The sequence below is a fragment of the Thalassophryne amazonica genome, chromosome 5 (genome assembly GCF_902500255.1).
Source record: "Thalassophryne amazonica chromosome 5, fThaAma1.1, whole genome shotgun sequence".
In the NCBI taxonomy this organism is placed as follows: domain Eukaryota; kingdom Metazoa; phylum Chordata; class Actinopteri; order Batrachoidiformes; family Batrachoididae; genus Thalassophryne; species Thalassophryne amazonica.
In genome coordinates, this window is record NC_047107.1 from 17,426,342 (window position 1) to 17,445,768 (window position 19,427).

A 19,427-nucleotide genomic window follows, 5' to 3' on the forward strand; every position below is an offset into this window, starting at 1 on the left:
TTTGACAGATGATAGACAAGAGACCTCATTGAACCTGTCTACCAGCGGCATTAGCAGCATCAACATGTCAATAGAAATAAATGGAGTTGTCTACACAGGTAAATAGAGGGGCCGTTTGCTGATGTAATTGCAGGCAGGAAATTCAATAAGTTATAGCAGCACCCTGGTGCTTAGTCCTCCATGCAATTTGATGTCTTTGCTATAAAATCCATCGTAATGAAGTGGCAGTCCAATAGAGTTAAAAAACTTAAATATCTAAAAATTGAGCCTGTGGATTTGAGGTCAGTGTGGCTTATTGTGTTCGTTTGTGTGTGTGTGTGTGTGTGTGTGTGTGTGTGAGAGAGAGAGAGAGAGAGAGAGAGAGAGAGAGAGAGACAGTTATAACGCTTCCTGTGGACATGTTCAGTTTTTTGGTCTGTTCAGGAATCGTTTTCGTTGTACAGGTGTATCCACTCCTTCAGTGCTCTTCACAGTGAAAAGACAAAAGCTTTACAAGTCCCATCATTATCTTTAGGCGGTTTTCGCCACACACACACACACACCGGCTGAGTTCATCTTCAAATTAAACAATATTGTTCACATGATGGGGCGGCACGGTGGATTAGTGGTTAGCACTGTTGCCACACAGCAAGAAGGTCATGGTACTGCTTCCCACCTGGATCATTCTGTGTGAAGTTTCCATGTTCTCCCCGTGTTCGCGTGGGTTCCCTCCGGGTGCTCCGGCTTCCTGATTGGACATGAGGCTGGGTTGCCTGCCAAACCAGTGAACCCCCCCAGGTCAGAGGCTGTGATATCATCAAAGGTCATAAAAAAGCCCTGAGAGAAGAAAATTTTCTCAGGCTCTCCATCTAGCCCAACAGAGATGAGCTCTGAACGCTTTGGCCAGCCAATGACCTGCATCTGGTAATAATACCAGACAGTAACTCCAAAAGCCACTTTACCAGATACCAAGATGCTTCCCAAAGCCTCTTGGTAAGCATGACTGATTGTAGTCATGAAAATTTTCCAACAAATTGTTGGCCTATACACAGGTACTGTGAGTGCCATGTGGACTTCTTCCCAGTGGACCTTGATGTACAACAGGGATGTGTTCTTTCTCCTACTCTGGTCAGTTCTTGCATGGGTAGGGTGTTGGTTAGGTGCTTTTGTCACAGAGGAAAGGTTTACTGGCCATTACATTGTGAATGAGCAGTAGAGAAGTTGAGTGAGGCGTGTCTAGTTTTCTAATGGACCTGGATCAAGCCTAAAACTCAGACTTTCCGTGAGTTTGTGGACTTAATCATGAATAGTGTATCTGTCTAAGGTGAAAAATCTGAACTTATAGAGTCATTCACTTATCTCAGCAGTGGCATTCATGTCTCTGGGCACTCAGCCTTAAACTCTTTCCAGATGTTCCTTGATCTCAGGGGTTGTCTGGCAATGCTGATTCCTATGCAAGAGAGCAAAAGTCCAAGTGTTGGTGTTTCCTGTTTTACTGTATGATTGTGAGACTTGGACATGCTAAATAAATGTGTTTCCATCTTTGCTGTTATTCACATAAACACCCAATAGTAACTTCATGCAGTGCTATTTTCTATGTCAGTTCTCTTGGTAATTTGGTAAGAGCCTGATTGCTTATTATGTGCACATGAAGTTATCAAACATGGGAAGTAACTGTATCATATGGGTGCGCGAAAGCATTGTGGCTGCTCAATAATGCATGGTCACCTACAGTGGTTGTAGGAGAATACCTTAGAATCCCTAGTAGGAAGAAGGTATTCCCAAACCCATCCATAGCTCCAGGATAGAGATGGACAATGGTCTTGACTAAGCTTTGCTTCCTACTTTAATGTCCAATGATGAGAAGTCAGAAGAGTTGAGCAGGAGACAAGTGATGACACCACTCCACTGGAATGAGCATAACGCTGTCCTTAGAACAGAAAGCATCAACGACATCCTCCGGATAACCTGGACAAGACACCGAAGGCACAAATGCACCACATATTACAGAGCATCAGGAGTTAGACGGATTTTGTTCTCAAGAATGGCTGAAGAACCCCAGATGGTAAAACATTTCAACTGTGATTTGGAAATGAGTTGCTTTTTCTTTTCAAGTCCTGTGGAAAGACATTTGCCTTCAAGTCAGTGATGACCTTTGGTATTCAGACTCAAAGCAACTCCTCCTAATGTAAAGCTAGATGTTGTCCTAGACCTTCTTTGTAATCTTGGCATTTAAGTGTTCTTTCAATTTGAAATGACCAGAAATGGCAGAAATTTGACAAATAGAGAAAAGTTTGTCAGTGTAATGGTTTTGGTTAATAACGTGTTAATGCAATGATTTTGGTGAGGAGTTAATGAACAACCAAGTTCATCACTTGAAGAAATAATTCACATTATTATATGGCTGTGACGCTACGCACGCTGTGATTGGCTGATTTCCGGTCCAATATTTTCACATAGCTAACCGGTTACCATGACAATCAGTCCGAAACATGTATCCCATTCGTTACAAACCAGAAAGCTAAAAACACGACCAGAAAAATCAAGTTGGACATGAACATACTCCATAAATATCTAAACAGCATCGGAAAAACACACAGATTGAAAGCTTACCAGCAAATGACCGGACCATCTGTTAGCAAGTTCTTCATGGAGGTGAAGCGAACAGGTCTGACTACGAGCCCAAAACCACTTGCTCGGTCTGTATGGGAATATCAGACCTTGGTGTTTTTTGAACGTATTTACACCTCAGTCTGAGGTTTTCCTGTACAGCCCTTGCACTTGGTTAATAATCCTTTAATCTGGTTCTTATTGCCCAGGGTAGGGTAGGGGGTGTGGGTGGGGTGATGGTCAAGTGATTGAAGTGGTGCACTTGTAAACAGAGGATCCTCAGTTCACATCCCTGCCAGACAGGAAAATTGGGGCCCTTGAGCAAGGCCCTTAATCCCCATGTTGCTCTTGGTGTGTAGTGAGCGCCTTGCATGGCAGCACCCTGATATTAGTGTGCGAGTGTGTGTGTGTGTTTGTGTGTGTGAATGGAAGAATGTGAGGCATCACTGTAAAAGTGCTGTGACCATAAAAGTGCTATTTCAATACAGTCCATTTACATTTAAGAAGACAATGAGTAAATCAAACCCTATAAATTTTGAAAATTGACCAGGTGACTAAAAACAACCTTTGATTCAGGTGAAAATCCTTATGGAAAGAGAGTGCTTACAGGTGTACACACGCACTGTGTAAGTTTGATTAAATTCCTGGTGGAGCTACTCAATTGTGCCAAAAATCATACTCGTGATTATCTTGGCCAAAAGTGAAATCATGATTATTTAACATGATTACTCATTGACTTTCAAAACATCCTGCATTTATTGGATACCTAATATTATACAAACTACCAAGCCAGAATTTGAATGGTTACAAATGAGAAAATAAAACCCCTCCCTTCAAGGCCACACCTCCCAAATGGATGAGCGTGTGCTGCTTTGATGATTGATGGAGAAGAAGATGGTGAGAGAGGACGTTAGGGACCTCATCTATCATTCACTGCCATAAAGTCATGCATGCAGTGAGAACAACCATGACAAAAATTGGACAGTCTTGGTTTCAAGACTGATGATATTTTTTCCGCTCTTCCCACTCAACCGGTGAGATGAGTGGTGGTTGAGTGAGGCAGGAAATAAATGGAAGTGAGAGAGAGAGCTTGAGGTAGCTATCGGGGAGAAGGGCCTTAATCAGGGAGGTGACCAAGAACCTTTCAGAGGGACAACCATCTCTGGAGCAGTCCACCAATCAGGCCTGTATGGCAGAGTGGCCAGACAGAAGCCACTCCTTAATAAAAGGCACATGGCACCCTACCTGGAGTTTGCCTAAAGGCACCTGAAGGACTCTCAGACCATGAGACACAAAATTCTCTGGTCTGATGAGACAAAGATTGAACTCTTTGGCGTGAATGCCAGGCATCATGTTTGGTGGAAACCAGGCACCATCACTACAGTGAAGCATGGTGGTGGCAGCGTCATGCTGTGGGTATGTTTTTCAGTGGCAGGAACTGCAAGACTAGCCAGGATTGAGGGAAAGATGAATGCTTCAATCTGTTAGCATTTGAGAAACAATAATTAGACATCCTGGATGGAACCCTGCTCCAGAGCGCTCTTGACCTCAGACTGGGTCGACGGTTCATGTTTCAGCAGGACAATGACCCTAAGCACAGCCAAGATATCAAAGCAGTGGCTTCAGGACAACTCTGTGAATGTCCTTGAGTGGCCCAGCCAGAGCCCAGACCTGAAACCGATTGCGCATCTGGAAAGATCTGAAAATGTCTGTGCACCGATGCTCCCCATCCAACCTGATGGAGCTTGAGACGTTCTGCAAAGAGGAATGTGCAAAACTGCCCAAAGATAGCTGCACCTTTCACTATGAAGCCACACTGTTGTAACACGTGCAGAATGTGGCTTGGCATTGTCTTGCTGAAATAAGCAGGGACGTCCCTGAAAAAGATGTTGCTTGGATGGCAGCATGTGTTGCTCCAAAACCTGGATGTACCTTTCACCATTGATGGTGCCATCACAGATGTGTAAGTTGTCCATGCCATGGGCACTAACACCCCCATACCATCACAGATGCTGGTTTTTGAACTTTGCACTGGTAACAATCCGGATGGTCTTTTTCCCCTTTTGTCCAGAGGACACGACATCCATGAGTTCCAAAAACAATTTGAAATGTGGACTCATCAGACTACAGCACACTTTTCCACTTTGCGTCTGTCCATTTCAAATGTGCTCGGGTCCAGAGAAGGTGGCGGCGTTTCTGATGTTGTTGATGTATGACTTTCACTTTGAATGGTAGAGTTTTAACTTGCACTTGTAGATGTAGCGATGAACTGTGTTAACTGACAATAGTTTTCTGAAGTGTTCCTGATCCCATGCAGTAAGATCCTTTAAACAATGATGTTGGTTTTTAATGCAGTGCCGCCTGAGGGATCGAAGGTCACGAGCATTCAATGTTGGTTTTCAGCCTTGCCGCTTATGTGTAGAAAGTTCTCCAGATTCTCTGAATCTTCTGATTATATTATGGACTGTAGATGATGGAATCCCTAAATTCCTTACAATTGAACATAAAGAAACATTGTTCATAAGCTGTTATTTCACGCAGTTGTTCACAAGGTGGTGATCCTTGCCCCATCTTTGCTTGTGAACGGGTGAGCCTTTTGGGGATGCTCCTTTTATACCCAATCATGACACTCACAATTAGTGTCCTCAGTTCCCAAATGCTTATTGAGTGTTGTTAGAAGGAAAGGTGATGTAACACAGTGGTAAACATACCACTGTCCCAGCTTTTTTGAAACGTGTTGCAGGCATCCCTTTCAAACTGAGCAAATATTTGCACAAAAACAATAAGGTTTATCAGTGTGAACATTAAATACAGTATCTTGTCTTTGTGGTGTATTCAGTTGAATATAGGTTGAAGAGGATTTCCAAATCATTGTATTCTGTTTTTATTTACATTTCACACAATGTCCCAACTTCATTGGAATTGGGGTTGTATGTTTGTGTTTGAATGTAGCTGAATGTGAATCTGTGTTGTTGGTGAAACATTTGCAGAGTAGATCTGGAGTCATATTGCAGTCACACACAGGAAATTTTGCTGAGTAAAATTTACTCTGCTGAGATAGCATTTGATCCCAGTCCAAATAGAGTGAAATATACTCTATCATAGAGCTAAATCAGCTCAACACAGTGTGAAAACAACTGTTAACAGCGACAGATATCTGAAATTTTTGTACAACAATCATGTCCACATAAATTCAGCATTATTCGATAATATTAGACGGAGGATGTGATCAGAGCACGACAGCCAGATGAGCTGCTGCTGGTGCAGTCACTGTGGCAGTAGTGACTCACCAATTATCACCTCATTTCTGCTTAAAACTGCCTTTAGAATGATTTAAGAGGTTTTACTTTGTCATCTGATGGATCAGAGTGTTGCGGCTACATGAGCTGCTAGCTGATGCATTCAATGCACATCAGTCATTTCAAAGCGCTTCAAGCTCATTCAAGATTCAAGCCTCGTTTCTGTTTAAAATGGCCTCGTTTCTGCTTAAAACTGACTTTTAAATGATTTAAGAGGTTTTATCTTGTCATCTGTTGGTTAAAAATCCCATTAATCCATTTGATCACTTTGGGTTGAGAGACTATGTCAGACGAGCTGCTGAGCTCCAGAATGACACATGCACGGTTGAGGCAGGGTGGACCAATGTTTGGGGGGGACCGTTCAGTCTGCGACAACTGTCGAGCTGATTTCACTCTATGACAGAGTGTAATTTGCTCTCTTTAGATTGGGATCAAATGCTATCCCAGCAGAGTAAATTTTCCTCAGCAAATTTTCCTGTGCATGGGCCAAAGATAGGGAAGTGTGGAATGAGCTCCTTGGTGTGCTGCCACCACAACCCAGATAAGTGGTAGAAAATTAATTTTGTAAAAATAAATAATGAAAACATGAAAAGGGGCATTTAAAAACATTCAAGTTCTGAGCTTACACACGATAGGTTGATTCAATAATGAGCAGTCTGCCAAAGAGACAAAAAAAAAAAAGAATCTGAGCAGAACTAAAGACTCCACATTAGAACCATTCATCAGAAATGTCGACGTTTATATGAAATCAATCTGAACCTCAGTTTACAAGAAGACAATTTAAAAAAACAAACTTTAGCTTCCAGAAACGCTTTTTTTCCAGTTCATTCAAAAACCCTGAAGTGGTCTTTTGAGAAAGGAGGAAGATGATGATGATGATGATGAAGGATCTCACACGCTGGAAAGACTGTAACAACAAAATGAGCAGCAAACAGTGTTTCCACCTCACAAAGATTCTACCGGGTAGAAGAAGAAGAAGGGCTTTTTATTGTCATTGTACAACCCCAATTCCAATGAAGTTGGGACGTTGCGTAAAATGTAAATAAAAACAGAATACAATGATATGTGAATCCTCTTCAACCTATATTCAATTGAATACACCACAAAGACAAGATATTTAATGTTCAAACTGACAAACTTTATTGTTTTTGTGCAAATATTTGCTCATTTTGAAATAGATGCCTGCAACACGTTTCAAAAAAGCTGGGACAGTGGTATGTTTACCACTGTGTTACATCACCTTTCCTTCTAACAGCACTCAATAAGCATTTGGGAACTGAGGACACTCATGATTGGGTATAAAAGGAGCATCCCCAAAAGGCTCAGCCGTTCACAAGCAAAGATGGGGCGAGCATCACCTTGGATCGAGGATCACTTTGTGAACAACTGCATGAAAAAATAGTCCAACAGTTTAAGAACAATGTTTCTCAAGGAATTTAGGGATTCCATTATCTACAGTCCATAATATAACCAGAAGATTCAGAGAATCTGGAGAACTTTCTACACGTAAGTGGCAAGGCTGAAAAACAACAAATGAATGCCCGTGACCTTCAGTCCCTCAGGCGGCACTGCATTAGAAACCGGCATCATTGTCTAAAGGATCTTACCGCGTGGGCTCAGGAATACTTCAGAAAACCATTGTCAGTTAACACAGTTCGTCGCTACATCTACAAGTGCAAGTTAAAACTCTACCATACGATAAACCACCCAAAAATGTATCGGAAGTTACAGATAACCGATAAATTCCAGTATTGTCTCTGGTACACTTGCAACTACTAACAAACTGATTTTGAGTTTTAACATCACGATCGCTTCTGAAAGCATCAAAAGTGACAACAGACCCAAACAACGAGCCAGCACTTCTGTCTTTGAACATCTTGCCCCCTGCTGGAATTTCCTGTTTACTACATGGCTTCCAGCACAAAAGCAACTGAGAGGAGCCATAAAGCTCAACTTTCTACTCAATCACAACGCTTCTGTCAGGCGAAGGTCTTGGAAAATAAAGCAATGCTGAGTTATGGTTTGGTGTATAAATAAAATGAATACTGATAGAATAACTCCATTAATGTCAATTCTGTCATTTGTACAAAGTTAAAATATAACATATATCTTTTAATGTTGAATAATGCACTAATTCTGAAGTTCAGCTTTGTTTACCACGTTATTATCGGACAAAAATTTATCGTAAGATAATTAGTCCGATAATGGTTTTCAAAGTTATCTGAAAAGATAATCCGATAATGAAAACATTATCTTCGATAATTATCGGTTATCGGATTATCGGAAATGTGCCCACCACTACGTTGTACATACATAGAACAAAATCTGTCCTGTGTGTTTAACCCATCCTAATTACAGTTGGACACAATTCAACCACTAGCAGCAGTGGGCAGCAACAGTCTGGTGTCCTAAAAATTAGTCCGCCCTGCCTTCACTGTGCGTGCGTCATTTCAGTGCGTCGGCCGCGGTTCATCGATTATCACCTCGTTTCTGCTTCAAACTGCACTCCATTCATCATCTGTCTCAGCAACAGAGATCTGAAGCTTTTGTACAACAATCATTTCCACATAAATTCAGCATTATTTCATAATAAAAGACGGAGGAAGTGATCAGAGCACCGCAGCCATGATGAGCTGCTGGTGCTGCCTTCACTGCGCCTCCGTCATTCCAAAGCATCAGTAGCGACTCACTGATTATTGCCATGTTTCTGCTTAAAATGGCCTTGTTTCTGCTTAAAACTGACTTTAGAATGATTTAAGAATGATTTAATGATTTGTTATCTGATGGTTAATAATCCCATTATTCCCTTTGATCGCTTTGGGTGAAGAGACTCCGTCTCAGATGAGCTGCTGTGGTCCCAAATGATGCGTGCTTAGTGGAGGCAGGGCGGACTCGTTTTTAGGGGAGGACCATTTTGTCTGCGACACCGGCACCTGTGAACTCCAGATTTGTAGACGCTGCCTTGCTCAGGGGCAGAGAAAGGAGCAGACCCTAAATAAACATGTTTTTGAGCAGAGTAAATCCTGGTCACTATGTCCCATTTGGGTGAGATGGATTCCAGTCCATCTAAGGTCGGTCCCCATTACCGGTGTCGCCGACTAAACAGTCCCCCTAAAAATCAGTCCCCTCTGATGACGCGGTTCACAGATTAACACCTTGTTTCTGCTTCAAACTGCACTCCACTCATCATCTATCTCAGTGACAGATATCTGAAGCTTTTGTACAACAATCATTTCCACATGAATTCAGCATTATTTCATCATAAAAGGCAGAGGAAGTCAATCAATCAATCAATCAATTTTTTTATATAGCGCCAAATCCCAACAAACAGTTGCCCCAAGGCGCTTTATATTGTAAGGCAAGGCCATACAATAATTATGTAAAACCCCAACGGTCAAAACGACCCCCTGTGAGCAAGCACTTGGCTACAGTGGGAAAGAAAAACTCCCTTTTAACAGGAAGAAACCTCCAGCAGAACCAGGCTCAGGGAGGGGCAGTCTTCTGCTGGGACTGGTTGGGGCTGAGGGAGAAATTTCATTTCTCCCTCAGACATTTCAAAGCGTTATGGAATTTCACCTCATTTCTGCTTAAAAGGCCTTATTTCTGCTTAAAACTGACTTTAACATGATTTAAGAGGGTTTATCTTTATCATCTGATGGTTAATAATCCCATTAATCCATTTGATTGCTTTGGGTAAGAGCCTCCGTCTCAGACGTGTTGCTGTGGTCCGAAATGACACATGCGCAGATGCAAAAGGCAGACTGATTTTTAGGGGCGGACCGTTCGGTCTGCGACACCAGTCCACTCTCACGTTTTTTTGTTAGCTTGTTTGTTGTTTTTTCATAATACCATCAGGACATTTTCGTGACATGGTCGGTCAACTTTCAGTTACTGTTTCAACCCTAACACTAACTCCAACTAACCCCAGCAGTTTGTGGCGGTATCACAAAGTACTTTATATAACGGCTGAGTGGATCCTTATCATTTGATTGGTGCTTTGTGGGTCACGTGACATGAATTATTCATCCCATTTGTGTTGTGTTGCATTGCACAGTGTGACCACTGCGCGCATGCAAACACTAGTGGGAGTGGCGTTTACCTAAACATGGCAGAGTTTGTTTTGCTCATGGATGAAAATTTGAATGAGCTAATTGACGTAGCTAATTCTTCTAACACAAAAAAAAAACCTAATCCACTACGCCGAGAATGAAGAGCTGGAAAAATTTCTGATGTGATTTTTCAGTGGACTGAAGATACGGCAGTCTGTACATGAAGTCAGCGCACGACATCATCAGAGTTGTTTTTCCAAGTTGACGGAACAATTTTGGACTCCTATTTAAAGTTCGTGTTGGACTGTTGATGTCAAAGCACCATTGAAGCACATCAAAATGTAAGTCCCATTTCTGTTGTTTATAAATTAATAAAATATCAAATGACAAGGATCTATTTTAGCCGTTATATAAAAGAAATAATGAATGTTTTTTCATTCATTCAATGGAACAAATATTTCACCTCATGAAATATTTAGTGCGATTGAACTCATAAACATTCATTATTTGAATTTTGAATCGTGATGTCATCACGGTTTTGCCATGTGACTGACATATACCATTACAGCTGGGTGGACTGAGACAAGACTCATGGATTTCAAGTGTAAGTTAACCTGGTCTTTAGGTAGGCAGGTCACTGACACTTTACTATTTCTCTTTTTTGCATCCATAAAATAAAGATATGATGATTGTATTTGTGGTTACTTATCAGGTGATCTCTCTTTTGAAGATCCTGGTTAATCTTTAAGATATACCTTCATAAGAAATGTTTTCATTCTATAAGCTTTGGACTGTGGGACTCTTCTGGCAAAAGAAGAGTGATTTCCTGCACACCTCCAGGGTCTTTGTTGCCAGACAGCTCCAGAGAATACAAAAAATAAATAAAAAAATAAAAATGGACAAACCCTCCATGACATCACCCACAGGGTATTTTGAGGACCGGTGTCGCAGACCGAATGGTTCCCCCCTAAAAATTGGTCCGCCCTGCCTTCACTGTGCCTACGTCTGAGACTGACTCTCTACACTCAAAATAATCAAATGGAATAATCTGATTATTAACCATAAGATGACAAAGTAAAACCTCTTAAATCATTCTAAAGTAAGTTTTAAGCAGAAACAAAGCAATAATCGGTGAGTCGCTACTGACACTTTGAATCACTTCCTTTGTCTTTTATGATGAAATAATGCTGAATTTATGTGGAAATGATTGTTGTACAAAAGCTTATCTGTTGCTGTGATCGATGATGAGTGGAGTGCAGTTTTAAGCAGAAATGAGGTGATAATCAGTGAACCGCGGCTGACGCACAGAAATGACGCATGCACAGTGAAGGCAGGGCGGATCAATTTTTAAGGGGGACCGTTTGGTTGGCGAGACCAGGTCTGAATTTCAGGTGTATCTTGGCAGTGCTGAGCCCCCAAGTAATCCAGGAATGGGTAAAGGGGTAGAATGGGCAACAGCCAGCATGACCTAGGTTGGAAGAAAGCCTCAACACACCCACCAAGTTATTTTCATTATTATTAAACTTTTATTTAAGCAGATAAAAAACCCATTGAGATCAAGATCTCTTTTACAAGGGCAGCCTAACCAAGAAAGGCAATAGCATGTCATAATAGACAAAATAAACAACATCAAGTTAATGATTTAAAATATATAATATCATCCAGTAACATTACCAAGCTACCTGAAGTTTTAAAACAAGCTTGATAACCTGGGTTTGGGTGATTGATTAATGCATATTTTACAGACTGGCTGGTAGCTCTAATAATATGTGATTAATTCAAATTTATGACCAGCATATAGCCTTCGGTCAGTGGTGGGTACAGTTCCAATAATCCAATAATTATCGAAGATAATGTTTTAAGGTTTTAGTGTGGATATATGCTGTGCCCAGGGGGATAGGGTAATCTCAGTACGTTCACGACATGAGAAATGCAATTGAAACACTCTGATCAGGCTCAGCGGACAACAGCATTAAACTCTAGTGCCTAAAACTCTCGTGAATATATTCTCTGGGTTTATAGACGTTGTTATTGTGTCTGCGTTTATTAAATTCCACGCATATTAAATCTAGCAGACACGGATTATCTGGAATTTTGTTTTGGCAAGTTTTCAAGGTCTCTACTGCCATCTACTGACCAGTAGTGTTCATTCGCCCTATTGACGTATCTCATAATCCCTTGCATGCCAGAAAGTTGCTGCAGTCAAACAACATACAAACAAACAACATATAGAGAATCAACACGATGACAGTTGTAAATGAATATTATACTACAAAAATGTAATTTTTTATGCTTTTCGTGACGTTAATAAGAGACTGCTGCATGATACCCTGAAAACTTGCTAAACAATTATAACAAATAATCCGTGTCTGTTTTGTGTAATGTGCGTGGAATTTAATAAACGCAAACCGAATTTCAGACATATTATATATATAAGTCTCGAACAAAGAGGACAAACAGTGTTGTAAAGAACAATAATCAAGACGTTAAAGAGCAAACTTCACTTTCCCCCAGAACGACATGATCAGGAAGTGAGCGTAGCTCACAGCAGCTCCCATTGAAAATAACAGAGAAACAGCCTGTGATTCTCACATAAAATAAAATAAACACAATAACAACGTCTAAAAACCCAGAGAATATATTCACAAGAGTTTTAGGCACAATATAAAAATAGTTTTATGTTGTGATGTTAATGGTGTTGTCTGTGTGCAGCAGTTAAAGTGCAGCGTGATCAGAGCGTCTCAATGCAGTTCTCAGTGTTACTGAGATCTCACAGCGCGGTGACCTCTCCGAGGTTTTGTGGGATTTGAAATGTCAATAGGGCGAATAGCCAACATTTATGTGTCAAGACAATATTGAGTGCACGTTTTACAATATAATAAAACGTGCGCACAACATCATAAAACGTGCGCACATTCTCTCCACATGCAAAACATTTTGTAATGACACTTCCATGGCTCCGTAAAAATGCCTGTTTTTACAAATTAAAAAATGGAATATTTTACAAAAGCACATTTATCTGTAAACACCAACACACGACACACATCACATTAACGTGTAGGTTTACATAATGAATGACTGAACCAATCAGTGTTTAGCAGAAGAGGCACATTTTACCCAGAATCCTTTGCGATCTGTCTGTGTTTGTTACAAAAGTTCAGAATTAGTGCATTAAAAGATTAAAAGATATGTTATATTTTAACTTTGTACAAATGACAGAATTGACATTAATGGAGTTATTCTATCAGTATTCACACCAAACCATAAGTCAACATGGCTTTATTTTCCAAGACCTCTGCATGACCGGAGTGTTGTGATTGGATAGAGAGCTGGGCTTCATGGCTCATCTCGCGTCTGTGCTGGAAGCCATGTAGTAAACAAGAGTTTCCAGCAGGAGGCAAGATGTTCAAAAACAGAAGTGCGGGCTCATTGTTTGGGTCCGTTGTCGCTTTTGATACTACCAGAAGCAATCGTGGTGTTAAAACTCAAATTCACTTTGTTAGTAGTTGCACATGTACCAGAGACAATACTGGAATTTATTGGTTATTGGTTATCTGTAACTTCCGATACATTTTTGGGTGGTTTATTGTTTTATCATTATCAAAGATAACTTTTCAGTTATCTGATTATCTGTTATCAAAGTTAATTTTTTGGTTATCTCTGCCCACCACTGCCTATGGTATAGTTAACATTTCCTATTGATACCTACTAATTTATGCTAATAGGGTACCGCAGTCTCGTTTGAACCCTGTGTGATATCGCGGGATTTGACCACTTAAGGGGACCTCCGCTCCGTGGGCTACATAATTTCACACTGAAAAATAGTGTACTGTTTTGTTTTCAGCTGCAATCACCGAAGCGGAAAAGTGTTTTTTTGGTTCCCAGTGGAGAAATGATGATGAGGTGAGTGGGAGACGTCGTGTCAATAAGTGTTAGCCTACACAGCTAACCACAGTAGCTCCGTTCTCTTGACTGCAAAACCGCCTTGACATGTTTGAGCTCCGGATCACAAACAAACCGCAACACATGTCCACTTTCCACTGCATTGTCACTTTTTCTTTGCATTTTCACTTTGTTTGCGTGTAATTTGCCCAAAAACCCATTGAAAATGCTGTGGTTGGTTCCCCCAGAAGTAGATACATTACGATTACATCATATGCGTTATATTTTACCACTTTAGCGCCCACCCTCAAACAAGACTGCGGTACCCTATAATGCTAACATACAAATGACACTAAAATTTAACTCACCACAAATACTGAAACACAGACTTCTTAATCTGTAGCAACAAGTAGCACTGAAAGCCATGTTGTTCCAGGTATTTGTGTTAAAATCTTCAAAAAATTAGCTACGTAGCAGCTGGCTGCCTGAATGGTAGCTGTCACTCAGATTGACCACACCCCTATTTATACTAAACTTTATGATAAAATTTTAATTGATACTTAACATAAAATTAAACTCCATAAAGTTGTCATTGGTGAGGAAACTAGCTAGAGAGGCTAAAATTGTTTTTCTTTTTCTTTTTTTTTGGTACCTGGTTGTCATAAACATGCTTATTTCTGCTATAAAGTTGGACATTTTTTATGCACGTGTATAGTGGATGACTTATTTTTGGAGCCAGCCTCAAGTGGCCATTTAAGGAAGTAAATGTTTTTGCACTTCCACATTGCTTTCTCTTTTTTATCACCGGTGTTTTATACATTGTCAGGACAGACTGGAATAGTCAGGCTAAAAACTGCACTTCATCTCTTCTTCTCAGGTGTTCTGTTTGCTCGCCAGTCAGCCATATCAGGGATGTCAGGGCGCCACGGGAAACACAGCAGCCGCCAGCCTCAGGGAAGAACCAGTCCGGGTTTGTCCACACTATTTCAGCCTTCCTCCTCCTCGTCCTCTTGCTCCTCCTCACTTCACGGTCTCAAAAACACCTCTCCCTGAGTTTTCTATCCATTCTCACTGTTCTTAAAGGCGCCAAACGGTCAAACACCATCGGATAAACTCCAAATGTCTTCATAGGTCAGTGAAATTCTACAGAAAAGCAGCTAAAACTGTAACTGTCCTTCACCAGGACGTGCTCGTCCTGCAGCCGTGTGTCTCTGTGTGTGTTGTATGTGAACACCTGTGGAACCGCTCACAACTGAAGCTGGTTCCTGGACCAAGGAGAGGATGAGGTGGCTTCACCCCGGAACCATGACAGTTTGCTGAAATGATGACATCACAAACTGTAACTTCTAGCTAACACCAAAGAAGAAGAAGGTTTGAAAACACGTCGTGACTTTTATTTGGTGGACTTTCAAAGACTGCTATTATTACTACTACCATTATTACTATTATTATTATTGTTGTTGTTGCTAACAGCAAGGCTTTAGGTGGAGACGAGTGCAGTAAAAGTAAATCTGTGCAGTAGTGTCATATTTGAATAATGTTACTTTAGCTATTTTTAAACCAGATTTGTATTTTAATACACATTTGTATTTTAATACAAATCTGCCAACTAACCAACAGTCAACAAACCAACATCAACTTTTTAACACCTAGGAAGTTAATAACTGTGAATGACCAAAAATTAAATGAGTACAAATTCATTTACACTTTAATCATGAACAGTAACATGATTAAATGAATGTCTTTGGGGCTATTTCTGAAGTTCTACATTTATTTAATTCTACATTTATTCTTTTATTGATGTAGGCAGCTCTACATTTATTTAATTTCACATTTATTCCTATATTTGTACAGTTGTGCTCAGAAGTTTGCTTACTTTGGCAGAATTTTTTATATTTTGGCCATTTTTCAGAGAATATAAATGATAACACAAAACCTTTGTTTCACTCATGGTTAGTGGTTGTGTGAAGCCATTTATTCTCAAACACCTGTGTTTAGTCTTTTTAAATCATAATGACAGCAGAAACTAACCAAATGACCCTATTCAAAAGTTTACATACCCCAGTTCGTAATTCCGTGTATTGCCTCGTTTAACATCAACGATGTTGGTAGTTGTGGACAAGGGTTTTTATTTTCTCTAATGGTAAAGCTACTGACTCCTCTTGGCAAAAAGCCTCCAGTTCCAGTAAATTCCTGGGCTGTCTTGCATGAACTGCACATTTCAGATCTCCCCAGAGTGGCTCAATGATATTGACGTCAGGAAACTGAGATGGCCACTCCAGAACCTTCACTTTATTATGCTGTAGCCAATGACAGGTGGACCTGGCCTTTTGTTTTGATTGTGCCATGTTGGAACGTCCAAGTACATCCCATGCACAACTTCTGGGCTGATGAGTGCAAATTTTCCTCCAGTATTTTCTGATAACATGCTGCATTCATCCTGCCATCTATTCTGAGCAAGTTGCCTGTATAGTACCTTTGTAGCAGAGGTGGGACATAGTCACAAGCAAGTCACTCTCAAGTCATGAATCGGCAAGTCTCAAGTTAAGTCCCAAGTCAAGTCTCAAGTCGTAATGACCACCAATTGTTTGCAAGCTGACTTGAGACTTGACTTGAGACTTGCTAATTCATGACTTGAGAATGGCTTGACAGTGACTTCGTCCCACCTCTGCTTTGTAGCTCACACATCCCCAAAACATCAGCGATCCACCTCCGTGATTCACAGTAGCAGTGATGTACCTTTCAACATAGGCCTTGTTGACTACTCTCCAAATGTAGCGTTTATGGTTGTGGCCAAAAAGTTAATTTTTGGTCTCATCACTCCAAATGACTTTGTTCTCTCTGCTGTTTGGCGTATTGTAAGTGGAATACCTTGTGACATTTGCGTAGTAATGGCTTGACTCAACCATGCTGTACATTTTTCTTCAAGTGCCTCCTTATTGTACATCTTGAAACAGCCACACCACTTTTTTTCAGAGAGTCCTGTATTTCAACTGAAGTTATTTGTGGGTTTTTCTTTGCATCCTAAACAATTTTCCTGACAGTTGTTGCTGAAATTTTTGTTTGTCTGCATGACCATGCTTTGGTTCCAACAGGATCCCACATTTTCCACTTCCTGATTAGAGTTTGAATACTGATTGGTATTCTCAGTCCCTTGGCTATCTTTTTATATCTACTTTATACAGTTCAATTACCTTTTCTTTGATAATTCTTTTGCTTTCCCTAAGACTCATAATCCAGAAATGTCAGCACTGGATGAAAGATGCAAGGGTCTGTCAGGACCCAGAAACTCACTGACCTTTTATACACACACACACACACACACTGATTACAAGAAAACAGATCACAGGTGAGGATGGTTACCTTTAGTAGCCATTCAAAGCCGTTTGTGTCAACTTGTGTGCATGTTATCAGGCCACAAACAGCAGGGGATGTAAACTTTTGATCAGGGTCATTTAGTTAGTTTCTGTTGTCATTATTACAGAGCTTATTATTATTATTATTATTATTACATTATTACAGAGCTCTATTGAGCCGAGTATTCCTTTAACTTTAACTAGTAATGACTTCATGACTTTCTTTGCTAATAAAATTCTAACTATTAGAGAAAGAATTACTCATAACCATCCCAAAGACATCGTTATCTTTGGCTGCTTTCAGTGATGCCGGTATTTGGTTAGACTCTTTCTCTCCGATTGTTCTGTCCGAGTTATTTTCATTAGTTACTTCCTCCAAACCATCAACATGTCTATTAGACCCCATTCCTACCAGGCTGCTCAAGGAAGCCCTACCATTAATTAATGCTTCGATCTTAAATATGATCAATCTATCTTTATTAGTTGGCTATGTACCACAGGCTTTTAAGGTGGCAGTAATTAAACCATTACTTAAAAAGCCATCACTTGACCCAGCTATCTTAGCTAATTATAGGCCAATCTCCAACCTTCCTTTTCTCTCAAAAATTCTTGAAAGGGTAGTTGTAAAACAGCTAACTGATCATCTGCAGAGGAATGGTCTATTTGAAGAGTTTCAGTCAGGTTTTAGAATCCATCATAGTACAGAAAAAGCATTAGTGAAGGTTACAAATGATCTTCTTATGGCCTCAGACAGTGGACTCATCTCTGTGCTTGTTCTCTTAGACCTCAGTGCGGCTTTTGATACTGTTGACCATAAAATTTTATTACAGAGATTAGAGCATGCCATAGGTATTAAAGGCACTGCGCTGCAGTGGTTTGAATCATATTTATCTAATAGATTACAATTTGTTCATGTAAATGGGGAATCTTCTTCACAGACTAAGGTTAATTATGGAGTTCCACAAGGTTCTGTGCTAGGACCAATTTTATTCACTTTATACATGTTTCCCTTAGGCAGTATTATTAGACAGCATTGCTTAAATTTTCATTGTTACGCAGATGATACCCAGCTTTATCTATCCATGAAGCCAGAGGACACACACCAATTAGCTAAACTGCAGGATTGTCTTACAGACAAAGACATGGATGACAGACACCCTCTCTACTTTTAAGATTAGGCTTAAAACTTTCCTGAACCATCCCTTAGTTATGCTGCTATAGACTTAGACTGCTGGGGGGTTCCCATGATGCACTGAGTGTTTCTTTCTCTTTTTGCTCTGTATGCACCACTCTGCATTTAATCATTAGTGATTGATCTCTGCTCTCTTCCACAGCATGTCTTTTTCCTGGTTCTCTCCCTCAGCCCCAACCAGTGCCAGCAGAAGACTGCCCCTCCCTGAGCCTGGTTCTGCTGGAGGTTTCTTCCTGTTAAAAGGGAGTTTTTCCTTCCCACTGTCGCCAAGTGCTTGCTCACAGGGGGTCGTTTTGACCGTTGGGGTTTTTCCGTAATTATTTTATGGCCTTGCCTTAAAATATAAAGCGCCTTGGGGCAGCTGTTTGTTGTGATTTGGCGCTATATAAATAAAATTGATTTGATTTGATTTGATTATAATTTAAAAAGAATAAACACAGTTGTTTGATAATAAATGGCTTCACCCATCCACTAACCATGAGAGAAAAAAAAAACATTTTTTGTGTTATCATTCATATTCTCCAAAAATTGGCCAAAAAATCATAAATTCTGCCAGGGTATGTAACCTCTGAGCACAAGTGTATATATAGTTCTACATTTATTTGTGAATTTCTACATTTGCTAATTTATTCATTTATTTATGCATTTATACTTGTTTAAATTTATGTATGTATTTCTGTTTTTTGTTAGCAGAGAAAACATGCAAAGTGCAGTCTGTCAGTGAATGAGTCTGCAATATTTCTCTATAAACTACTGCATATTCAGCTTTGAAATTTGAGATTTCGATAGATACAGGTGAGCCCTTATAGGCCCTGATGTGCTGGTTTTTATCTCCGGATTTTGTAGCATCAAGTGGATGAAGGTCTGCAGATCCCACTGGACAGGACGCCACTCAGACACGGGGTACTTCTCGTGCCGAGGCTGGTACCCATTTACAGCTGGGTGAACTGAGAAAAATGTAAATTAAATGTCATCAGCATGAGCATTATTCAAACCCAGGTCTACATATTGGCAGGCTGGCTCCTTATCCACTCAGCTACCTACTCTACATAGACAAGAT

General features: G+C 40.3%; 1 protein-coding gene across 1 annotated transcript in view; it reads left to right on the top strand.

Annotated features, from left to right (window-relative positions):
* The window catches only part of arid3c (AT rich interactive domain 3C (BRIGHT-like)), a 183,394-nt gene extending 168,455 nt beyond the window's left edge, over positions 1-14,939 (top strand). The window contains exons 8-9 of the mRNA XM_034169534.1: positions 9-98; positions 14,697-14,939. Coding sequence (XP_034025425.1) covers positions 9-98; positions 14,697-14,872 — 266 coding nt within the window. The 3' untranslated portion in view covers positions 14,873-14,939. The remainder of the gene's footprint in view (positions 1-8; positions 99-14,696) is intronic.
* The last annotated feature ends 4,488 nt before the right edge of the window (positions 14,940-19,427 follow it).